The 24901-nt window shown below is 36.3% G+C and overlaps 2 protein-coding genes across 3 annotated transcripts in view; one reads left to right on the top strand and one right to left on the bottom strand.

The window, feature by feature from the left end:
* Window positions 1–24901, top strand: part of dpy19l1l (dpy-19-like 1, like (H. sapiens)) — a 754017-nt gene that overhangs the window by 226407 nt on the left and 502709 nt on the right. The window lies entirely within an intron of this gene.
* Window positions 273–24901, bottom strand: part of thbs3a (thrombospondin 3a) — a 39559-nt gene continuing 14930 nt past the window's right edge. Inside the window, 16 exon segments of the mRNA NM_173225.2 lie at window positions 273–643; window positions 795–934; window positions 6599–6771; window positions 6892–7088; window positions 7160–7208; window positions 10055–10233; window positions 12673–12875; window positions 13026–13078; window positions 14375–14493; window positions 14573–14732; window positions 16609–16716; window positions 17051–17161; window positions 20529–20681; window positions 20764–20838; window positions 21822–21962; window positions 23254–23402. Coding sequence (NP_775332.2) covers window positions 582–643; window positions 795–934; window positions 6599–6771; window positions 6892–7088; window positions 7160–7208; window positions 10055–10233; window positions 12673–12875; window positions 13026–13078; window positions 14375–14493; window positions 14573–14732; window positions 16609–16716; window positions 17051–17161; window positions 20529–20681; window positions 20764–20838; window positions 21822–21962; window positions 23254–23402 — 2072 coding nt within the window. The 3' untranslated portion in view covers window positions 273–581.

Here is a 24901-nt window from a genome sequence, read left to right on the forward strand (position 1 = left end):
ATGTGTTGAAAGAATCTGCTCTCCGTTAAACAGAAATTAGGGAAAAAAATAAACAAGGGGGCTAATAATTTAGGGGGGCTAATAATTCTGACTTCAACTGTATGTATGTATGTATACAATTTTATATTATTTCAGCTAATGTTAAATTAATACAAATACTTAATTTATCATTAATGGAATACTGAACCGGACAATGCCATTCTTGATATTTATAAACTTGACTTCTGCTTTAGTAATGTATTAATAAAATTATAGAACCACATATTCATTGTGTTGTAGAAAATACATCATATCCCTTTATTTCAAGACATATTGTTTATGCATACACACTAATGGTATTTCAAACACACACGCACACACTCACACACGCACACACACACATACAGTTATACTCACACATTATACAGCTCCACGATGACTCAAATGCACAAAATATGTAAAATAAAAGTCTTTTCTGTCTTTTCATTCAGTCTCCACGATGGATTGACAGACGCTGGTCAGTCTGGTTGTTTGGCCCGCACACAGACGGACTCCACACTGATTTTAGGAGATGTAGAGAGACGGAGGGCGACTGGAGTTCTTCACACCTTTATGTGCATCAGAACCTGCTTACGGTGTGAACTGAAGTCCTCTGGAACGGTATCTGGAAAACATTTGGTTTGTCAGTGTGTTGTTTTATGCTCGTAGTGCTGTTCTTTTGTCAATAAACAACTGAATATGCAGATTTGGTTTAGTGTTGTGTTTGAGGGGCTGGGATTGTTATTATAATTGGCAAAGATCGGATGACTTGTTACCGTTGCAGCGGTAGCGCAGATTGGACCAAATGATGTTCTCCTGAGAGAAGCAGAAGACGCCCAGACGACCTCCTCTCATAGAGGTGTCGATTACCACATCTGAGTCTGCCACCATCTCTGAGCCCTCATACAGCTTCACCCTGCGCGCGCGCACACACACACACACACACACACACACACACACACACACACACACACACACACACACACACACACACACACACACACACACACACACAGTTCTCTTTATTTATATGAAGTACATATGAATAGTGAATAGTTTAAATCTAGCATTTTATTAAATGTATACTGTGTAGACGCATATTAAATATTAGAATAATGTAATGCTTGTATAATGTTTTAATTTAACACATTAAAATATTTGAAGGGGTGGTCCACTATGGTATCATATTTTAGTTGATGTGTAATGTAGCTGTGTGAACATAAACAACATCTCTAAATGTAAGACGCTCAAAGTTCAATGCAAAGGGAGACATTGGCTTTTACACTTAGCAAAGCCTACAGCGAACAAACTTTGGGGACTACAAAAAAAATACTTCCGGGTTAATGATGTCATAAACTCTTCAGGTTACATACATACACCCTGCGCAGTGAAGGAGCATGTCCAGAAGCACTGTAATGTTTTAACAGAGATGCTGCTTGGTGATGTGGAGCTGATCTGTCAATCACAGAACATTATGTTAGCTGACCAATCAGAGCCTCTAGAGGGCGGGTCTTCGGAGCAACTAGGGAATATCCTTTTCATGTTAGGTGAGCAGCTGTATATAATCAAAGTAGGATACATGAAAAAAAATAACAACATGATTTTCTACTAATGAAGCATGAGCACATTGCTTTGCACCCTGTAAACACAACCAAGCCTTAAAAATACACTCTGGACCACCCCTTTAACATTAGTTTAATAGTCCATTTTATACATACACAGACAGACACACACTTATATAGTGTTATAATGTACAGTATAATTAATTATAACACATTCTACATATATAAAGTGTTATGGAAAATGTATTTAACGAATTACGATAATAAATTACTGAAATTGGTAATTTAATCGAAATCGAATTGATATTGTATAAATGGAAACTTGTATAGATAAACACTAAACATTATAAAAAAGTAATTTAATATTTTTGTTTAATACATTCTAAATGTATAAAATATAGAAAATGTCATTATTATAAAACTTTAAATGTATATATTACTTTAAAATATCTGTATCATTAATACTCTATAATATTAAGACTATAATGTACATGAGAAACTGTATTAAATGTATGGAAACATGTAACATATTTTAAACATATATATATATATATATATATATATATATATATATATATATATATATATATATATATATATACACACACACACACACACACATACAGTTAAAGTCAGAATTTCTAGCCCCCCTGTTTACTTTTCCCCATTTTCTGAATTGAAGAACCCATTTCTAATCATAATAGTTTTAATAACTTATTTCTAATAACTGATTTATTTGATCTTTGCCATGATGACAATAAATAATATTTGACTAGATATTTTTCAAGACACTTCTATACCAACTTAAAGTGACATTTAATGGCTTAACTAGTTTAATTAGGTTAACTAGGCAGGTTAGGGCAATTAGGCAAGTTGTTGTATGATGATGGTTTATTTTGTAGACTATGGAAAAATACATAGCTTTATTTTAGGAGAAATAAAACAAATAAGCCTTTCACCAGAAGAAAAAAATATTACCATACATACTGTGAAAATTTCCTTGCTCTGTTAAACATCATTTGGGAAACATTTAAAAAAGGAAAAGAAATTCAAAGGGGGGCTAATAATACTACTTCAACTATATATACACACATACAATGCCACATAGGGATATTAACTACTGTCCAAGTATATATGATTTTTTTATTATTATTATCATTCTTTTACATTATATTGTATCCGCCCAATATGACCAAACATCCGAAATTGATTAAATAGTGGAAAAACCTCTCTCGTTTACCTGTTTCGTTCTATGCGCGTGAACCGTCAACACTCTCACAGACAGTCTAACATGTTCTGCAAACACACCGAGACGCTCCTTTGTGGCACTTAAAAAATTAGTCTGGCTGGGGTTTCTAAATCTCCTAAAATGTCCGGGATTTGTCTTTTGCTTTCTAAATCTGTGGTTAATTGAATGCATTTTCGCATTACCTTTTTACTTAAGCCTACTTTCATTTGGCTTCGCAGTTAACTGTGCATGCACAGCCGCAAGAGAAACAGTAAATAACTCATTCTTGAATCAAACGACTCGGAAAAAATACATGCTCAGAGAGGATGAAATGACTGGTCTCAACTCATTTGCCTTATTTAAATAATCTACACGTTTTAATCTTGTAATTATGCTCATTTTTATAGATATTGTCTGTTTTATTCCCTTTTTCCTCTCATTTATTTATCTTTTGCTGCTTATTTGATTAATTTGATGATGTTAACATATTAAATAGGCTGTTTTATATACATATCTAAAATGCTTTGGCATTCAAGTTTGCTTTGAACTTGAAAGGGAGAGAAGCAGATTTGACCTGTCAGTGTGTCTACATGGCTCCTGAATAGCATAACAGTAAGAGAAATAGTGGATTTCTTTATTTTATTTCAACAGCCTTTTTAAAAAAACTTTAATCCATTAAAAAAGAAACAGTTTATAACAGTGTCATAATAAATACAATAATTGTTAAAAATTATGTTTCGTTTGTCGCATATAGTGAACTATTTATATGATGTGGGTAAATGGTGTGCTCAATCTGGCTACCATCGCAAGTATATTCCAAACCTCTAGGAAGCACTTATATATATATATATATATATATATATATATATATATATACACATATATACTGATATATCTTCGTGTTTGTGTGTTTACCAATACAATATACTATCATTTTCCAGTACAATATAAATAATATATAGTAATAAACACTTTTTGGGCATATGTTGGATGCATTTGATCATTTCTCTTCAGCATTACTGACCCAACTTTTTTTTCTAGAATATTTCTTGTGAATGAAGCGGAGAGCTGTTTTATACCACCTGCTCACTCTCTAATTACCTAATAATAAATGACATCTGATTTGATTTAGCAGCCGCCCGACTTCAACTGCATTATGTATGAGCGAGCTTTGTGTGTGTGTGTGTGTGTGTGTGTGTGTGTGTGTGCGAAGTGAAGTCCAGCGTTCTATTCACTCCTCTCACTGAATACAAAGCAGGTGTGTTTATATGTGTGTGTGTTTGAAAGGGCCCTTACAAAGCCTCAGCTACACATTGTCTCACACAAATGTTCATCCACGTGCACACACACACACACACACACACACACACACACTGATCTCTGCATTCTCCTGTAGGCATTTATGTTCACTAGATTTTCTGAAAATGTATTTTAAAGTGTTCCTAAAAGTTTGGAAGCATCAGAAGTTCATCAGAAGCAGGAGGCTGCAGGCGAACATGGTAAAAATGACTCATGCTTCCTTAGGTTATGTCAAATTTTCTTATATTACAAGTTTTCTTAAATGTTAAATAAGCATTTCATAAAATGTCCTGCCTAAAAATCTGAATATTGAATGTATTCGGTGCAAAATTCTATTTTTTTTTTACATCCTGGACTCGAATGTAATTTAAATCTACAGACTAAACTATCATAACTTGACAGGAGTATGGAAAACCTCTATTGTCTCTATTTATAATGAATAAATGAGTCAAATTTCTGTTATGTCACGATTAAAAAAGCATTTTGAGAGTTTTGCATTATTTCTTTGGCCATTAAAATCATTTGATTTACAACACAAAGCCAAGAATTTACCCAGTACAGGAAATCATAGACAATGTGTGTTGAACTGTCCTCTGCGCTCGGTTCTCTCGCTTTCTTTAACGGCTCGTCCACTACAGTAGTTTCCGTTGGATCTGCATATGAACAGGCACCAAGAAAATTCTTGCCAAGGATTTCATTGGCATGGCAACCGCAACAATGGGCGACCCGGGGGCCCAACCACTCAGCGGAGTCTCAGGGGTGTGAGGGGCGAGAGGAGGGGGCGACGAGGAGACATTTGAAGAACTAGTCAAACCCTTCTACCAGCACCAGCATCCCTTCAGTTTACCAGAACCAGCAGCAGCTCACAGCAGTGCTGTAGCTGACAGAGTCTTATACTGCGCCCTCTTGTGACCACAATGTGGCATACAAAAATACTAAAGCTTATTTTAGCAACTAGTTTTTTAGAGGTGTTTTGTGTTTTAATTTAATAAAAAAATGTAAAGAGTACAGTTTGAAAAATACAATATTTCGTATTCATATAACGGTATATAGTTAATTATTTGCCCTCCAGTGAATGTTTTCTCTTTTTCAAATATTTCCTAAATGATGTTTAACAGAGCAAGGAACTGTTCACAGTATGTCTCATAATACTTTTTCTTCTGGAGAAAGTCTTAATTGTTTTATTTCGGCTTAAACAAAAGCAGTTTTAAATTTTTTGAATTTAAAAAACATTTTAGCTATATTACTAGCTTTTTATTAATTACTCAATTGCTTAGAAAATAGCAGGATTTTAACTCTTTAATTGCCTCTTTAATTAATTAATGATGCCAATGATTTGGTGGGGAAAAACACACACACACACACACACACACACACACACACAATGACGTATTTTCAATATAAAAAGTAATTGTGGACTGGATTTTTTTCACCTTTTATCACAGTCTTGGACATGAAAGATTAGTAACAACATTGGCTTTGATACAATGTTAGTACTAGGTAGCAACAGCAATAGGTAGTGCTGTCGCCTCACAGCAAGAAGGTCACTGGGTCACTGGTTCGAGCCTCGGCTCAGTTGGCGTTTCTGTGTGGAGTTTGCATGTTCTCCTTGCATTTGCGTGGGTTTCCTCCGGTTGCTCCGGTTTCCCCCACAGTCCAAGGACATGTGGTACAGGTAAATTGGGAAGGCTAAATTGTCCGTAGTGTATGAGTGTGTGTGTAAATGTGTGTATGGATGTTTCCCAGAGATGGGTTGCGGCTGGAAGAGCACCCATGGGTAAAAAACAAAACAAAACTAATAAAAACCCAAATTTACTCCTTTATCTACTGTTGGTGGCTGTTTTTTTGCACCACTGAATTTAATTATAACTACAGTCTTTGTTTTTTTTACTTCATGTAGTTCTGGAGAGCTGAGATGCATATTCGGATTTTCTTTCGACACATCAAGGTAAGCTCTCACCCTTTCACACTCTTACAGACACACACACACACACTTTAATTTAACTGATAATCAGTACAAATTACAAATTTTACCTCTTCCCAACAGGGAAAACCACCAACAATAATAATGCATCATTATAAGATATCATGGCTTTGCAATTAAAAAAAACGTGGTTATAATAAAAAAAAACAATGGGGCAAAAACAGTCACTTAGGGAGAAAAAACTGAAACTCTTATGCTGCACAAAAAATAAAATTGCATCAAAGCCAATGTTGTTACTAATCTTATATCACATATCCAAAACTGTGATAAAAGGTAAACAAATCCAGTCCACAGTTACTTGAATTTGACAATTAAATATTTAAAATCCTGTAATTAATAAAAACATTTAGTAGTTTTGATCAGGTGATCAAAGTGATTGTTTTTTTTCTGATGCATTTTTACAGCAGTTTAATTCAGTTGATGTGTCCTTGCAAAAATCAAGTATTCATTATTTAAAAACTATCTGTCCCCAAACAGTATTGTTTAATCTGTCGCTGGAAGTCTCACCTGATGTATCCGACCTGAGGCCGATGGCTGAGCTGCCACCGATACGATGTTTTATCCAGCCAGCCGACGTTTCGTGGGTCTTTCCACAGCAGCTTCACCTCTCCATCAGTATCTCCAGCATGCCACAGAGCGTTACGAAGAAACTCACCAGGACCAGTACGAGACTTCACTGCCTACACAAACACAACGTCTTGAAATTCCACTCCAAGAGAGGTCACATGATCTTTAGTGAGTCAATATATTTCAGTGAAAGTTTGTAATGAATGTAATTTAGCAGTATTTTTTTTTTTTACCTTGAGCTGCAGGCCCGGTTCAGCCATGGCTCTGAATGGGATGGACTGCCAGTATGTCTGTTCGGTCTGCTTCCACATCACCACGTAGAAACTAGATGAATCCTGGTAGCCGAAGATGAAGCCGGCATAGTCATCGTCGGTCACTGTGTTCACGTGAAATGTTCCCTCAAAGTCCACGCCGTTAAACGCTGTATAACCTGCGGAGAGGTGAATCATGTTTTGAGCATATGCTCTGCGTTCAGCAGCTCAAATCTGAATCCAGACTCACCCACTGCCAGTCCAGGGTCACTGTTCATGGTCTGAACTATTTCCATTCCCTGAAACCCAAATTCATCTGTTAATATGAGCACTACAGTATTGCCAATTACACACCACATTCAAAGGGATGGTTCACCCAAATTGACAATTTACTCGCTATTTACTCACCCTAGAGTGCTTCCAAACTCAATATTGTACTGTGTTACTTTCAAAAGTAACTTTCTCCAACACTGATTACACACAATTTATTTAAAAAGGAACTAAGTAACACATTTGGTTACTTTTTTGAAGTGAATCCAAGATTATATTACTTTTAAAAGCAACTTTACCCAATACTGGTAATTAGTTACAAAGTTAAATATAGGGGTGTCAAAAATAATCGTTTTTTCGGTGCACTGCGATGCAGACAATTCGGTATCAGTAATAATCATAACCGGTTATTACTGACGTCATTTACCTCATTTGCGCTCTGTCGCGAGGGAGGCGATTGCGAGTATTTACAGCGCTTTAACTACTTAAAACTCATAAACTGTGCACAATTTCACTGTGTGTGTTTGCTGGATCAGTCTTTCACTGACATATACAACAATAGCCCCTATTTCACTGAGATCGAGAGAATGAAAGTAGCCCACTCCATTTCTCTCTCTCACACACACACACACACACACACACACACACACACACACACACACACACACACACACACACACACACACACACACACACACACACACACACACACACACACACACACACACACACACACACACACACACACACACACACACACACACACCCATTTGACCTGCTGGCGTGGCTTTTCTTCACTTCTGGCCTGTTTTACAGCGTTACTTTTGCATCCAGAAACGAGCACGTGTCTGCAGAGTTTTCTCCACCGTGTCTATCATACATCAGCTGTGAGATCGCCGCTGCCGCTTATCAGCATCACTCATCTGTGAAGAACACAGCGCGCAAGAGCCAATCGCAACCGTTTTTTTTTTTTGAGGGTGTGACCAATCAAAGGGGTGTAAGAGAACTAGACAAGGATCAGAAATTGGGCTGGATATTTATATTTGTTTATATTATTTGCTAAATGCTCGTTTTGTTTAAAAGTACAGTTTATATATCTGACTGTTTGTATTAAATGACAAAATTGTATTACAAATAGTATATAAATATAAATATATTCATACATTTTATTACAAGAAATGCTGCTGTGAAGAAAATATAAAACTGTGTATGGAAAGCACCGTCAATGCACCGTGATGCACCGAAATATCGAATTGAACCGAATCGATGGCATGATAATCATAACTGAACCGAACCGAACCGAACCGTGAGACTAGTGTAGGTTCACACCTCTAGTTAAATACTTATCTGCTGAAAAGCAAAGTGATAGATTACATTGCATTTTAAGACAGTTTAATTACAGCTTCCTTTATACACAAGTTATTAAAACTATTATGTTTAGAAATCATGATATTAATCCTCATAACACTGCATTTTAAGACCTTCAAAATACAATATCTATCTTTCTCTTTCAAATGCAAGATTGCATTAAATTCAAATTTCTGATTATAAACTACCTGACAAAAGTCTTGTTCCCTATCCAAGTTTTAGGAGCAACAAATAATAACTTGACTTCTAGTTGATCATTTGATATCAGAAGTGGCTTATATGAAAGGCAAAGGCCTCTAGATTATGCTTATTTTACCAAAATTAAATTTGAACATGCCTTGATTTTTAATTATTTAATTAGGACAGTAAGTCTTGTCACTTAACAGAAATAATGTCAAGTAAAGAATATAAAGTCATGGTGCAGTGGAAAAATAATTAATATTGTGTATGACTCGCATGAGCTTGGAGGACTGCATCCATACATCTCTGCAATGACTCAAATCACTTATCAATAAAGTCATCTGGAATGGCAAAGAAAGCGTTCTTGGAGGACTCCCAGAATTCATCAAGATTCTTTGCATTCATCTTCAATGCCTCTTCCTTCATCTTACCCTAGACATGCTCAATAATGTTCATGTCTGGTAACTGGGCTGGCCAATCCTGGATCACCTTGACCATCTTTGCTTTCAAGAACTTTGATGTGGAGGCTGAAGTATGAGAAGGGGTGCTATCCTGCTGAAGAATTTGCCCTCTCCTGTGTTTGTAATGTGGTTTGTAAAATCTCTTGCACCCCCCCAAAACTATGATTTTTCCGTCACCAAACTTGACTGATTTCTGTGAGAATCTTGGGTCCATGCAGGTTCCAATAGGTCTTCTGCAGTATTTGTGATGATTGGAATACAGTTCAACAGATGATTAGACAGAAAAATCTACCTTTTGCCACTTTTCTAAATAATCAACTAGAAGACATGTTATTATTTGTTGATCTTACAACTGGGATCGACGACAAGGCTTTTGTCAGGTAGTTCTTATAAATCCTACAGTGCATACTTGCATAATCAAATAACACTTGTCAACATTGAATACAGTTGAAGTCAAAATTATCAGCCCTCCTAAAAAAATCTTCATTCCTTTTTTCAAATATTTCCCAACTGTTCATCTATAATGAATTAGTTTTAGGTATAGTTCAAGTGTAATCAGAAATTTGAAAGAATTTTCCATTTCATAAAGTAATAATAGAGATAAACACTGTAATAACATTGTTAAAACATTCAGAACATTAATTCCCCCACTTTGATTCAATATGACTTTTTTATGTACGTTTTCTAAAATAATGACTCTTTGGGTACAAGTGGACCCACAATGCAACAATACAGGTACTGAATGATTTAATTGATGCTGAAAAGAGCCATTTAACAATGTATAAGTAGGTCACAATAGGAATCTCTGGGATAAACTGTATCAGAGCAGCACGTATCAGATCAACAGGACTCCCATGATCCTCTACCTGATTGAGCACCACCCAGTTGGGGTCAATCTGAGCGTCACCTTCCGGGTCCAGAATGACCGTTTGATAGGCTCTGAAATCTGTAAGTGTGACTTCAGCACTTTCTGGACACACGTCAACCAAATCCATCACTGAATCATTGTCGAAGTCATTCTCGCATACATCGCCCACTCCATTACCTAAAACACAGAATGAAAGAAATGATGTGTTATGATGCATACTTCACGTGTCGTTATTCGGAAGGATTAAAGGATTAGTTCAGAACAAAATGAAAAATTCTGTTATCTAATTAGGTGACACGGTAGCTCAGTGGTTAGCACTTTTGCCTCACAGCAAGAAGGTCACTGGTTCGAGTCCCGGCTGGTTCAGTTGGCATTTGTGTGGAGTTTGCATGTTCTCCCCGTGTTGGCATGGGATTGTCCTAAGTGTATGTGTGTGAATGCAAGAGTGTATGGGTGATTTCCAGTGCCAAGTTGTAGCTGGAAAGGCATCCGCTGCGCAAAACATATGCTACATATATAATGTTATTGATTACTCACCCTCGCGTCATTCCAATCCCCTTATATATTTATTTATGATATTTCAAACACAAAATTAAGAAAATTTAGATGAAATCTGCAGTCTTTCTCATCCTCTATAGACAACAATGGTCACAGGGAATTTAAACACTTTTAAAAACAGTCCTTGTGAATTTAGTGGTTCAACTATAATCATACGAAGCTTCAAAAACCCTTTTGTGCACCAGAAAAAGATGCACAGTATCTTCTATTCCTCATTAGTGTTTACTATGGTAAATACAACCAATTGCCAGTAAAGTTGGCAGCACAACAAGCAAGCATTATATTGCCCGTAGTAAACACACACCTTGACCGGACATGGAAGATTTGGGTGAACAAAGTCATTTTTAAAGTTTTAAGGTGCACAAAACTGTTCTTGGAGCTTCATATTAGATTAGATTAGATTAGATTAGATTAGATTAGATTAGATTAGATTAGATTAGATTCAACTTTATTGTCATTACACATGTACAAACTATGGTGATATTTACAGATGGATGTACTATCAAAATTATATACAGGTTGGATAAGCTATGAGCAGGTTTACAATACATGAATATATGTGCAGGTTGCTATTAATAATCAGTAGTGTGCAGATAGATAAACATGATTACAAGTGTATATGTTACAATATATGAATATATGTACAGGGATAGATGAACATGATTACAAGTGTATATGTTACAATATATGAATATTTATACAGGGATAGATAAACACGATTAAAAGTGTATGTGTTACAATATATAAATATATGTACAGGTTGCTATTAATAATTAGTAGTATGCAGATAAATAAGCATGATTACAAGTGTATATGTATGGTGGGTGTGTACATAATTACAAATGTACATATGCAATGGATATGTACAGTTCAATAAGTAACAGTTCAATGTGGTGCAGTGGATATGTGCAAATTTTAAACGTGCAAATGTTAAACAGTGCAGTTATTGCAAGGAGTTTAAGTTAGAGGAGAGTGGGGGGTGTATTGGGGGCAGAGTAGGGGGTGTATTACAGTTAAACCACTGAAGACACATGAAATGTTTTGGCAACAATTTTGTTTTATTTTGTTTGTACGTTTTCTTGATCATTGCTGTCTATGAAGAATCAGAGAGCTCTCAGATTACATAACGTCTGTTTCACACCGCAAGCGCAAGCAGAGCATGAGCAGCACGTGCGCAGCGTGAATGGAGAGCAGAATGGAGAGTGTTTGCCTTTCACACTGACTGTGTCTGCAGCGAGCAGCTCATCTGCAGCTGCTGCACAAATCAATCTATCTCTGTCTAATCTATCTAGTTACCTATCGATCTATAAATACAGTCTACTTTTCATCAGCACCAAGGCCTGCAGCAACTTCCTCCTATGCTGTTTCCTTGACCTGCAAGTCTTTATTTTTACAAATTATATAGATCCTAAAGAACTGTATGCTTCTCAAGCTCTGAGAAGTGTCATTCATGTCTTTTAGGTGCATTAAGTCAGAAGATAATCGGCTGTGATATCATGTCATATTGTTTTTGATTGTCAGGATGATGTAATCCTATAGTTATAGTGATATTTATACAATATAGTTATAATGATGTTCATACATGATCAAACTAGTGTGCAACTTACTAACCAAAACTAATAATAAAACTGTATTAAATTTGGTTTTGTAGTTCGGGCCCAAATAAATATTTGTTGCCATTTTTAATCGTTTAAGCTCATTTGATTGACTATATAAAAACCAGTGGGTATTATTGATGCATTTATTGGGTAAAATTCCTACTTTTGTACTGTTATTATTTATTATTATTTGTTGCTCTTACAACTGGGATCAAGAAAAGACTTTTGTCAGGTAGTGTAGTTTGTTTCGAAGACATTATAGTATTTACTATGAATTCCTATAGTGTAGCACTATACTACTAGAGCACATATTAGTAACATTCGTTGCTCTCTTTTTGCATCTGCTAGACCATCTGGACCTGAAAACTGATGCGTGAAGTCAGACTCAACAAGCTGAGAATGTCGTTATTCAGCTTATGTCTGTTCATTAATAAGGAAAGGTGGATATGAAGGCTCTTACTGTCTGAGTCTTTCTGGTTGGGGTTGGATATGAGTCTGCAGTTATCGGGCCCTATGCCATTGATGGCGTGATTGTCCGGGATGCCATCGTTGTCGTCGTCTTCATCACAGTCGTCTCCGATGCCGTCATTATCTGAGTCCAGCTGAGAGCTGTTTGGGATATCGGGACAGTTATCCCGAGTGTCCTGGTGTCCGTCTCCATCTCTGAAACACACAATATTAAAACATGAGCTCAACTGAAGAGACATTCAATGCTGGGAGACACTAGATGGCAGCAAACACCTTATATGCAGTACAATATTGATCTTACTATATAATGTATAATGCAATGAATAGTGTTTTGCGAGGACTCACGTGTCTTGGTTGGTGTCACAAACATCCCCGACTAAGTCATTGTCTACATCCGTCTGCAAAAGTAATGACTGAGTTTATTATTCATGGCATTAATATGAGAGAAAACATAAAATAAATGAACAAATAGCTGTTTTAAGGTACTCAAATCATTTTTCAAAGCAAAAAAAAAAAAAAGTATTTACTCAACATCATGTAATTCCAAAAAAGTAAACTACAATTGTCAATTTAATAACAAAATTTCTTGGCTAAAAAAAAAAATAATAATAAAAAATAAAAAAAAAATAAAAAATAAAAAAAAAATCGAGATAAAAATATAAAACAAAAACTACAAAAAATTAAACGTGATTAATAAAAAATTTACTTAAATTAAAATACATAAATTACATTAAAACACTAAAATTAAATTAATAAATGAAAATGACCAAATGCTACAACTGGACTAAAACGCATCTAAAAACACAAATAATTAACACCAAGTAGTCATTAAACATTAATAAAAATATAATTACAACGGACAAAATACAACTGTCACATAACCAGCGATCGCTCTCAAGAGATCGCTGGTTCTCACACGAACACCATGGACTACACTCCCGCCTTCCTCTGGACTACATAGACATACATGCTCTCCGGTCACACTCACACATGCTCACTCATCAAGATTGATTACATTCTCACCAGCTGAGCCTTGTCAGAGACTGATTACTCACCCTACATAAACCACTCATTTACTCATCCAGTTGGCCGAGTCTTGTTAGCTGTAGCAGTAGCATTACAAAGCGTTTTCCCTGTCTTGTTTCCCGTGTTTAGACCTTAGCCTTGTTTACCCATGTTCTCCTGTTTAGCCGCCTGCCTTACGACCTACTGCTTGTTATTCGACTACAATTCTGGACTGCCTAAATATACCCGTTTGATCATTGCTTGCCTAACGTTGAATAAACCTGCATTGTGGATCTTACCTCCAGTTGTCTCTGTCACTCCCCCGGCGTTACAACAACATAGTAGACATAGTAAAATTATAAGCCCGCCTGTTTATTTTTTCCCCCCAATTTAGGTTTAACGGAGAAAAGATTTATAACACATTTCTAAACATAATAGTTTTAATAACTCATTTCTAATAACCGATTTATTTGATCTTTGCCATGATGACAGTAAATAATATTTTACTAGATATTTTTTCAAGACACTTTTATACGTGACGTTTAAAGGCTTAACTCGGTTAATCAGGTTAACTAGGCAGGATAGGGTAATTAGGCAATTTATTGTATAACGATTGTTTGTCAAAACAAACGTTTATTTTGGATGCAATTAATCTTTGACCAGCACTAATATAAGCTGTGCTTCAGTACCTGCATGGGGTTGCTGATCTCAGGACAGCTGTCACATGCATCGCCTACTCCGTCTCTGTCCCGGTCCGTCTGCATCGGGTTCGGCACTTTAGGACAGTTATCCAGAACATTCTGAATCCCTGCAAAACATCACATCCACTCAAGATGATGCTGTGAAAACACAAAACAGTCCAATCCATAGAGCTGAACATTTTTTACCATCTCCATCAATGTCGTCATCACAAGCGTCTCCCTCTCCGTTGCTATCAGTGTCTTTCTGGTCGATGTTGGGAACGGTGGGACAGTTATCACACGCGTCTCCGAACGAATCTGTGTCCGAGTTCTGCTGGTCTTTATTGGAGACCAAACGACAGTTATCCTGAAGAAATAACACAGACATGTTTGATGCAGTGTTCCTTTGTTATTTTATAAGAATAAGATCTGAAGCATTTATGAATACATTAAAAAACAATGAAAAGAAAATTTATATTAGTTTGTTTTCTGATATCTGATCTCAAGCAGTTTTGACTTCTTTAAATTGTGAGAAAATTGTGAGATTAAAACATTATGTCTTTCCAACTATTAGAAATAATTTGAAGCCCCAAAATTGTAAACTGAAAATTAATAAAAACTAAAACAACAGAATACAAAACTGAATACAAAAATAAATAAACTAAATTGAAAGAGATAACTGAAAATGTCAATATATATTTCATATATACAAAATATATATTTAGGGCCATACGGTGGTGAGCCTCAGGTTGGCCAGTTGGCATTTCTGTGTGGAGTTTGCATGTTCTCCCCATGATGGTGTGGGTTTCCTCTGGGTGCTCCGGTTTACCCCACAGTCCAAAAACATGCAATATAGGTGAATTGTATAAGCTAAATTGGCCATAGTGTATGTGTGTAAATGAGTGTGTATGGGTGTTTCACAGTGTTGGGTTGCGGCTGGAGGAGCAATCGCTGCATAAAACATAAGCTGGATTAGTTGGCAGTTCATTTCGCTGTGGCGACTGCAGATTAATAAAGGCACTAAGCCGAAAAGAAAATGAATGAATGAATTTATTATCTGTCTTTTGTTATTTATTTGTTGTTTTATTAATTTGATGGTTGATATATTACATATCTCATACATATTTAAAATGCTTTGGCAATTCTGTACAAAACATCATGCCAATCAAGCAACTAGAGAGAGTAAGTGAGTGAGTGAGTGAGTGAGTGAGTGAGTGAGTGAGTGAGTGAGTGAGTCCTCTCTGGCTATATCATAACAAGAAAACAGATTAAGATTACATTGACAAATATCACTTTTCTATAATATTAAAAAATATTTTAACAATAAAAATTCATCAAAAGCAATAAAAATACACAAGAAAAAATACATAAATAATAATAATAACAAGAAGAACTATAATGATTTAAGAGATAAAAATATAAAATTGTTTTTAAGGTTTACTTTTAATAAAAGATGTACAATTTTGGAAGAATTCACATTTGAAAATTCTACACTTAAAGTCTTTCCAGATAAAAATTGTTGTCTGATAACATTAAAAATAGGGCATTTTACACGTATATGTTTAACAGTTTGGTTTCTATGAACTTTGGTTTCTATAGTACTGTAAATAGTAGAACTGAAACACAATTTCTAATTCCCAAGGCAAAATGTAAAAGTTTCCCTGAACTTTTCCAGTTTAAGCTGTATTTAAATGTAAAAAACTACCACTAAAAACTAGGGATGCTCTGATCGATCGGCCAGAGATCAGTATCGGCCGATAATCACATTTCATGACTCGATCGGTACTTGCTACTCTGGCCGATCTCATGAACCGATCAGAAGTGTTTGTTTGCGAATTTACAAGCAGAGGAAAACTACTTATACATCAATTATGCACTCCAAATTTTTTCTTTATTGAGGCATGCTGAATTATTCTTCCATCATTTGCAATGTTTCCAGATTGTATTGTTTGTCATTTCTTTTACCAATTTTTAAATCTGCTTCATCTATTATATTCTGTAAGCTAATTTAGATCATGACGTGTCCACACTAAATGATTATAAAAGATGTTTTTAAGCAATTATATGCGACATCCTTCATTTATTCTCTTAGGTAAGAAGAGTAAGCATCATACTTAAAGGGGAAATGTGCTTTATGCAATGGCACATTTATAGCTTGAAGCATCAAAATCGGTACTCGGCATCAAAAATCCTGATCGGAGCATCCATATTAAAAACATTAGTTGTATTGGTCACAAACACACCTCTACGTTCTTAATTCCGTCTCCATCAGCATCTTCATCACACTGATCTCCAATTCCATCATTATCCGCATCTTCCTGACCAGAATTGGGTGTGTAGACACAGTTGTCCTGAAAAAACACACAACATATGAACATCCCTACACTTGAAGTACTTTAAACCTTCAGACAAACTAAATCTAAAAGCACTCTTATCCATCATATAAGTGCACAAACAAATGCAAAATCAAATGTCAACACATTAGCTCATCTAGGACGAATAGCTTAATCTACTTGAAAGTTACAAGGTGTATAAACAGCACTTGAGCTGCAGTGCATCAAGTCTATAAACCATCACAGAATAAATAAAACAACATGGTTAAAAAATCTACTAAAGAATGACATCAGTGAATGTTTATACAGAGTCAAAGAAGGATTGTGGGTGAGATGATGATGATTTTCAAACCTGTCTGCAGTGCTTGTGATTGTCCATGCAGGGCAGAGAGCGGTCAGGATAACCATCAATATCTGTGTCCTTCCCGCAGGTGTGACCATTACCAGCCCATCCAACATTACACTAGAAGAGCCAGAGAGAATGCTGATCAGAAAACTGTGGTAAAGATATGATAGATAGATGATAGATCTTGTCAGTTACTTTGTTACACCGCCGACACTGAAACCTCATTGGTCCAAAATCCCTCAATGGCTAGCCTATAACATTTAACCCATGAAAGATGCAGGCATTTATTTTCAAGATACTTATTTTTCTAGACACTAGTATCTATTCCATTAACTAGAAGCATTTATTTATTGGTTACAAGTGCTTATTTTAGAAGTACAGTGCTTTACAAAATGTGACACATTTTATTAAACCCTTATAATTGTAATTATTTAGTTACTGGTGCTTAATTATCTAAATATTAGTACGTAAACATTAAATACTTGTGCATATTTAAATATACACTAGTAGTGATAAACAGAAGTGCTCAGTGATTGGGTCTCTTGTCAGTTATTTTAATACACTGTTGGGTAGGTCCACCCACACTGAATCCTCATTGGTCCAAAATCCTGATATGGCACATTTATTCTGTAAAAACATAATAAAACATATTTATTTAATATAAGCTTAATATTCTTAAACCCCCTTAAGCAATTTTTTATTCAGATTGGCTGCAGAGCAAATCACTGTTATGCAATGACTTGCCTAATTACCCTAACTTACCTATTTAAACTAATTATGAGCCTTAAATGTCACTTTTTATCTGAATACTAGTATCTTCAAACATATCTAGTAAAATATTATTTACTTTCTCAAAGGCAAAAACAAAATAAATCAGTTATTAGAAATTAGTTAAAAGTATTATGTTTAGAATTTTTTTTTTTAAATTTAAGCAGGGGGGCTAATACTTTCGGTTTCAATTTTATATGCTACTAGTAGCTAATTATATACTAGGTAGATATATTACTTGTTGTAGACATGCACTTAGAATGTATCAGAAAACAGTTGTCCTGCCAGTTACTTGGTTTCTACACACTATTGGGTAGCCCCGCCCACACTGAAACATCAACATGGTCCAAAATCCTGCTAAGGTTAGCCCATAAAATGTACCCCATAAAACATATAAACAACACATCAATTTTCATGCTACTTATTTTTTTGACACATATATATTTATTCCACTTAGTAGTATTAGTATTTATTCATTGGTTACTAGAGCTTATTCCTAGGGAGTAGTACTTTTTAAGGTCACACTTTATTTGGATGGTGTGTTTGATGAATCTAAGTTACATTGCATCTACATGCCAACTAATTCCTATTAGATTATAAGTAGTCTGTTAAGGTTAGGGTTAGTGTAAGTTGACATGTACTTGCAAAGTTTCTTATAGTCAGTTAAATGTCTGTTTAGCAGCAGTATCAACAGATATTAAGCAGACGGTCTACTAATACTCAAATGGACCATTAAAATAAAGTGTCACCCTTTTTTACAAAACAAAAGCCTACTAATAAAATTGTATTAAAGCCTAATGATTATCATTTTTAGAAACTGGAACTTAATCATCTAGATTAGTAGTTCTCAACCTTTTTTGCCTAAGACCGCCTTTTACCCTGGAATAAGTTTGCAGTAAGGATGACAATTTTTTTTATTGTTTTCAAACAAATGGTTTGTTTATTACTATATCTATATATGTTTATGCACAAATAATAGACTAATATAAAATGTAAAAGCAAAACATCAGTAGGCCATTTGTAACTGAAAAACGTAAGCCTTTGACCTTTAAATTGGCCCTATTTTAGTAGCCAATTTATTTTTTACGTTTTTTGTCAATAGCTGTGATGTCTCTCATCTCATTTTGGGAATGTGTCAATTCTTTTGCCTTGCGCTCAAAAAATCATCTGGGTTTGATGTGGTATTGGGGATGAGTCTTTTGCAAACGGCTTCATGCATTCGTTAGCTAGAACTTTGGCACAGATAATACACTGTGGCTTGGTCAGGGACTCTTTGCTTCGAGAAAATGCAATAAAGCAATAGTTCAGGTAACTGTCTTGTTATTTACTGCATTTTGTGTGCCACAGCCATATCACCCTGCAGCCCAAAACCGGTTACTCACTGAAGCTAAGCAGGGCTGAGCCTGGTTAGTACCTGGATGGGAGACGACTAGGGAACACTAGGTTGCTGTTGGAAGTGGTGTTAGTGAGGCCAGCAGGGGGCGCTCAACCTGTGGTCTGTGTGAGTCCTAATGCCCCAGTAAAAGTGAAGGGGACACTATACTGTCAGTGGGCGCCGTCTTTCGGATGAGACGTTAAACCGAGGTCCTGACTCTCTGCGGTCATTAAAAATCCCACGGCACTTCTCATGAAAGAGCAGGGGTGTAACCCCGGTGTCCTGGCCAAAGTCCCTCTATCGGCCCTTACGATCATGGCCTCCCAATCATCCCCTTCCACCGAATTGGCTCGATCACTGTCTCTCCACTCCACCTTAAGCTGGTGTGTGGTGAGCGCACTGGCGCCGTTGTCCTGTGGCTGCCGTCGCATCATCCAAGTGGATGCTGCACACTGGTGGTACTGTGGAGAGACCCCCCTCATGATTGTGAAGCGCTTTGGGTGTATGGCCATACACAATAAATGCGCTATATAAATACACATTACATTACATTACACTATTACTAGCGCTGCGACCCAAAATGTTTAGAGCTTCCTCACCTGAGTCCAGTACGCTTGGGTCATTAGTATTAGCTGCTGAAGGCAGATCAGGGAGACTCTTTTTTGGTGGAGGACGAATCACAAATTTGTCCATTTTTTAGTCAGTCAGGTGATAAAATGAACCAATTGTCCACTGGAATTTTTTTTTTTTAATTTGACGCGACCCCCCACAGAGCTCAGGACCCCCCTGTTGGGAACTGCTGATCTAGATCACAGATGTCAAATACAGTTCCTCGAGTGCCGCAGCTCAGCTCAGCTCAGTTTAGTTCTTGTAGGTTACAAACAAGCCTGGAGTACTCAATTAGTTTGATCAGGTGTGTTTAATTAGTGTTATAACTAAACTGTGCAGAGCTGCGGCCCTCCAGGAACTGGATTGGACACATGTGGTCTAGATATTAGAATTGAATTATTAGACAATTGTGCATCTTTGAATATATAATAGTAGTGACTATTCTGTAGCAACTAATAACAAATAAAAGTTGTCACAATATATTAAGCTCTCTGACCAATCAGAGAAGAGAATACTCTTAGAAAGGCGGGGTTTAGAGAAATCAGATATATGAATTAACTGATTTAAACAGTATGAGAAAATATCTGATGTGGCAAAGGATTTTATGAGAAATTTAAACATGTTTCTTGACTTTGGATGCAAATGATTGTACTATAGGAGCCCTCTAATGTATAATTGATCATTCTTTCTGTATTAAAGCCGGTACAGATGCAGTGTTGGGTGTGAACGTACAGCGCAGGACACGTCCCCGTTGCGTTGCATGACGCAGTGAGCGTTCGTGTCACAGGGGTTGAAACTGAGTGAAGAACATGATTTTCGAGGGAAACATCCGGCTGTCTGATTGCCAACATATCCAGTCTTGCACTGACCGCATCGAAATGACCCCTGAGAGAAGAGGGAGGAATAAAAAAGAAGTTATTACTTCTTACACAGAAAACATCTTGAGATTTTCCTGACTCATACTCACAATAGTGTTGATGCAGACAGAGTTGGGTGTGCAGGCGTTGGCCAAATCTACACATTCATCGATGTCAGAGCACTCCTGAAACACAAACAAACTTGCTGACATTTGCTTTGATGATCTAATGACATGTTGACTTCAAGTATAAATGCATTTTAGATAAACTGAATTACAAAAAAACAACAACACTTCCACCTTTATTCTGAATGATTTATCATTTTTGACACCCTTGCTACTCTAGGCTAAAAATAATCTAATACATAAATAATAATAATAAATAAATAAATAAATAATTAAAACATTGTTCAGCCAAATAGAAACAAATTAATTGTGCTAATAATATTTTAGGCACATTGTGTTATGATCACCAGCGATCTAGTGGCTGTAGATTGCTAAAGGACTGCAAATCCACCATTTCATGGACTACAAGGTCTCAGCTGAAGCCGCTCATGATGTAATTGCATGGACTATAAATAGACAACTCACACATACACACATCGGTGCTGAGTCTTGTAAGCTTTTAAACTGTACAGTGAACATTACGATATGGTTTCCTTACCTTGTCGTGTTTTTGACCCTCACCTTGTTTGTTTGTTTGTTTACGCTGCCTGCTGCCGGCCTGTACTGACCATTTGCCTGTTTAATCGACCACGACTCTGGATTGCCTGTATCTATTTGCTCCTGTGTTGACTGTTGCTTGCCTATTCTGCTACATTAATCCTGCGTTTGGATCCGAGCTCCCTTGTCAGCGTCCCATTCACATTACACATTGATATTTCACTGTATATGAAGTCTTATACACAAAACCATAGATGACTTTTACATTGAAGTGTCCCTCCATAACATTTGGTTGATTAATACATATATATTATTTTTTCCTGCTAATTTTACTTTTTACGTCCCATATAATGTTACTGAAATTCCGATTAAACTTCATATGACCTTATTAGCAAAATAGAGTGATTTCTGATTGATAATTTGACTCTAAAAGCTGTAGTAACTCTGTTAAGATTCCACAATATCACAGTTTTTACAGTATTTTCAATAATGCAAATGCCCTGTACCTGACGGTGACTCTTAGCATACTCCACTCCCACTCCAGACAAAGGCGGACCCCACATGCCAGGGGGACATGACTCACAGGTAAAACCTCTTGCAGTATTGACACAAGCACCCGGTGTATAACACGGCTGAGCCTCTGAACACTGTTGAAGTGATACACAATAATCACATTCAATAACTCAAAATCAATCAAAATAATTTAAAAACTCAACATAAACAACAATCACTTTACAGTTGAAGTCAGAATTATTAGCCTACCCCTGAATTATTAGCCCCCTTGTATATCTTTCCCAATTTCTGTTTAACGGAAAGAACATTTTATTCAACACATTTCTAAACATAATAGTTTTAATAACTCATTTCTAATAATGGATTTCTTTTATCTTTGCCATGATGACAGTAAATAATATTTTGCTAGATATTTTTCAAAAGACTTCTATTTAGCTTAAAGTGACATTTAACTAGGTTAATAAGGTTAATTAGTCAAGGTAGGGTAATTTTCCATGTCATTGGCTGTTTCTCAATTCCAAGAACGCAGAGAACGGACTTGTGTTCTTGTGGAGACCGGTCTTGCCAGGTATACTCGGAAGAACGAACTCAGGAGACCGCGAGGACAGAGAACGCGTTTTTCGAGAATTGAGATGCTGCGCTCTTCCTGATGGTCACATGACCTTCACGTGTTTTAAATGGGTAATTATTTAAACATTACAGCATTCATACAACGATTTATTGTTTTTCCCCTTTTCAAAATATATACTTTGCATAAAAACATTATAAATCTATGTTGCACAATATAAATAAAACAGATTTTAATACGAATTTCAGCAAACAAAAACCCTTATTGCGTTTATTTCTTTATTAAAATGTCCATGGTAATGTTTACTTTCACCGTTTCATTTAGGGAAACTCCTGAGGTAAATAGTTCATATCTATGAACTTTAATAATAAATCTAAATAAAACGCAGCGCTTCCCACCTTCAGTCGCAATGACTTCTGGGACTTCCAGAGCGAGTTCGGTGCTCAAGTCTGCATCAGTGCGTCCTCGATATCAAGATCACATCCGGGAAGTTTTTTGCTTCCTCTGTACTTGCGGTCTTGAGTATTGGAACTGAACTTGGGCAGCTGATGATGACGTTACACGAGAACACGAGGACGCAAGACCGCTGAAGAACGCATATTGAGAAACAGCCATTGTATAACAAAGGTTTGCTCTGTGGACAGTTGAAAACAAATATTTCTTTAAGAAAGCTAACAATATTCACCTTAAACGCTTTTAAAAAATTAAAACTGCTTTTATTCTAGCCGAAATAAAACAAAAAAGGCTTTCTCCAGAAGAAAAAAATATTATACTGTTAAACATCATTTAGGATTTTTTTGTAAAAGGAAAAAACATCACATGGGCTAATAATTTTGACTTTATATTAGTGTAATCACCTCATCGATGTCCTGACAGTGTGTACCGTTGCCCGTCATGCCGTCTGGACAGGGCCCACAGCGGTACCCTGGGTATTCAAACGTCTCCATGCAGGACACACCCTTGAAACAGGGATTTGGCTGACAGCGGGAACGAGGCTCGTGAAACCCTAGTCAAAACACAGAGATGGACCAAATAAGAAATACTATAAGAAATAAGTGAATAAAGAGGCCAAAGAACTCGAACATCATGTGAATTATATAATAGAAGTCAAAAATTATTAGCCCTCCTGTGAATATTCTCTCTTTTTCAAATACAGACAGAATGATTCAAAGACAATCGGCTGTGGTTTTTCATGAAAATTAAGGTTCAGCTGCAATGCTTTATGGGATATACTCACAGAATGCTCTAATATACAATTGAAGTCAGAATTATTAGCCCCCCTTTGAATTTTGTTTATTTTTTAAATATTTCCTAAATGATGTTAAGAGCAAGGAAATTTTCACAGTTTGTCTGATAATATTTTTTTCTTCTGGAGAAAGTATTATTTGTTTTATTTCGACTAGAATAAAAGAAGTTTTTAATTTTTTAAACACAATTTTAGGGACAAAATTATTAGCCCCTTTACACTAGATTTTTTTCGATAGTCTACAGAACAAACCATCATTATACAACAACTTGCCTTATTACCCTAACCTGCCTAGTTAACCTAATTAACCTAGTTAAGCCTTTAAAAGTCACTTCAAGCTGTATAGAAGCGTCTTGAAAAATATCTTATAATATCTTTGCATTCTCAAAATACTGATAGTTACTTGCTTGAATTATGTGTGAATCCTCAAAAAGAATGATTAAAGCTAAAAACCTTCTACAACGATGTGAAAAGTAAGTCAGCTACCTATTAAATTAACAAATTAAAGGTTCAGGACACCCTGGAGAACTTATTTTATATTAACAGATGTGTGTGTGTTGAGCATCAGTTAAGACGATGTTAGCACCTGTCAGCTTTAATTGTGGGGAAAACTGGATAATTTTGAGCTTTTGTGAGCTAATTTCAGCTTCCGGGTTTAAAATGATTTTTGGGGCGGGATCAAAATCAACGACGTAGCGCAGTACTGCAAGTGCAATGATGACGCGTCGGATTCTCATTATTATTCAAAGCAGAGTTTCCTTATCCTATGAGAAGTGCTGGCTGCTTAATTATTCATGAGAGCACGTGCTTTCCGAAGGCAGACCTGCCAGTTTCAAGCAAGCTTTAAGACACAGACCAACGGAACGCAGTAGCCGTTCATGAAGGCTCGTATGTGTTTGTTTCCATGATCCACGGGGTTTGTTGCATGTTTTTTCTCCGCGATCTTGTCAGGGCCGATCATACAGCAAAGCTGTGTGTGTGCTGCAAGCATTTTTGTCGGGAGAGCAGTGCGAGAATTGAAGAATGGCGGACGTTGACTTTTATCAGGAGTTCGTTCACATTCAGACACATCGCCGTGCTGCTGTGTTCGCCTAAATCCTCTATATTACCAGCAGGGCTAATGGGTAAAATAGACAGGTCAGGAGACCTGCTGCACTGAGTCTCCAAGATTGAGACCCGGGGATTGAGGGAGAATCCTCATTTATAGTGTTTACATGAACACACTATCTTTATATTGATATAAATTATGGTTATGTGTA

This window comes from Danio rerio, chromosome 16 (assembly GCF_052040795.2).
Source record: "Danio rerio strain M-AB ecotype USA chromosome 16, GRCz13ab, whole genome shotgun sequence".
In the NCBI taxonomy this organism is placed as follows: domain Eukaryota; kingdom Metazoa; phylum Chordata; class Actinopteri; order Cypriniformes; family Danionidae; genus Danio; species Danio rerio.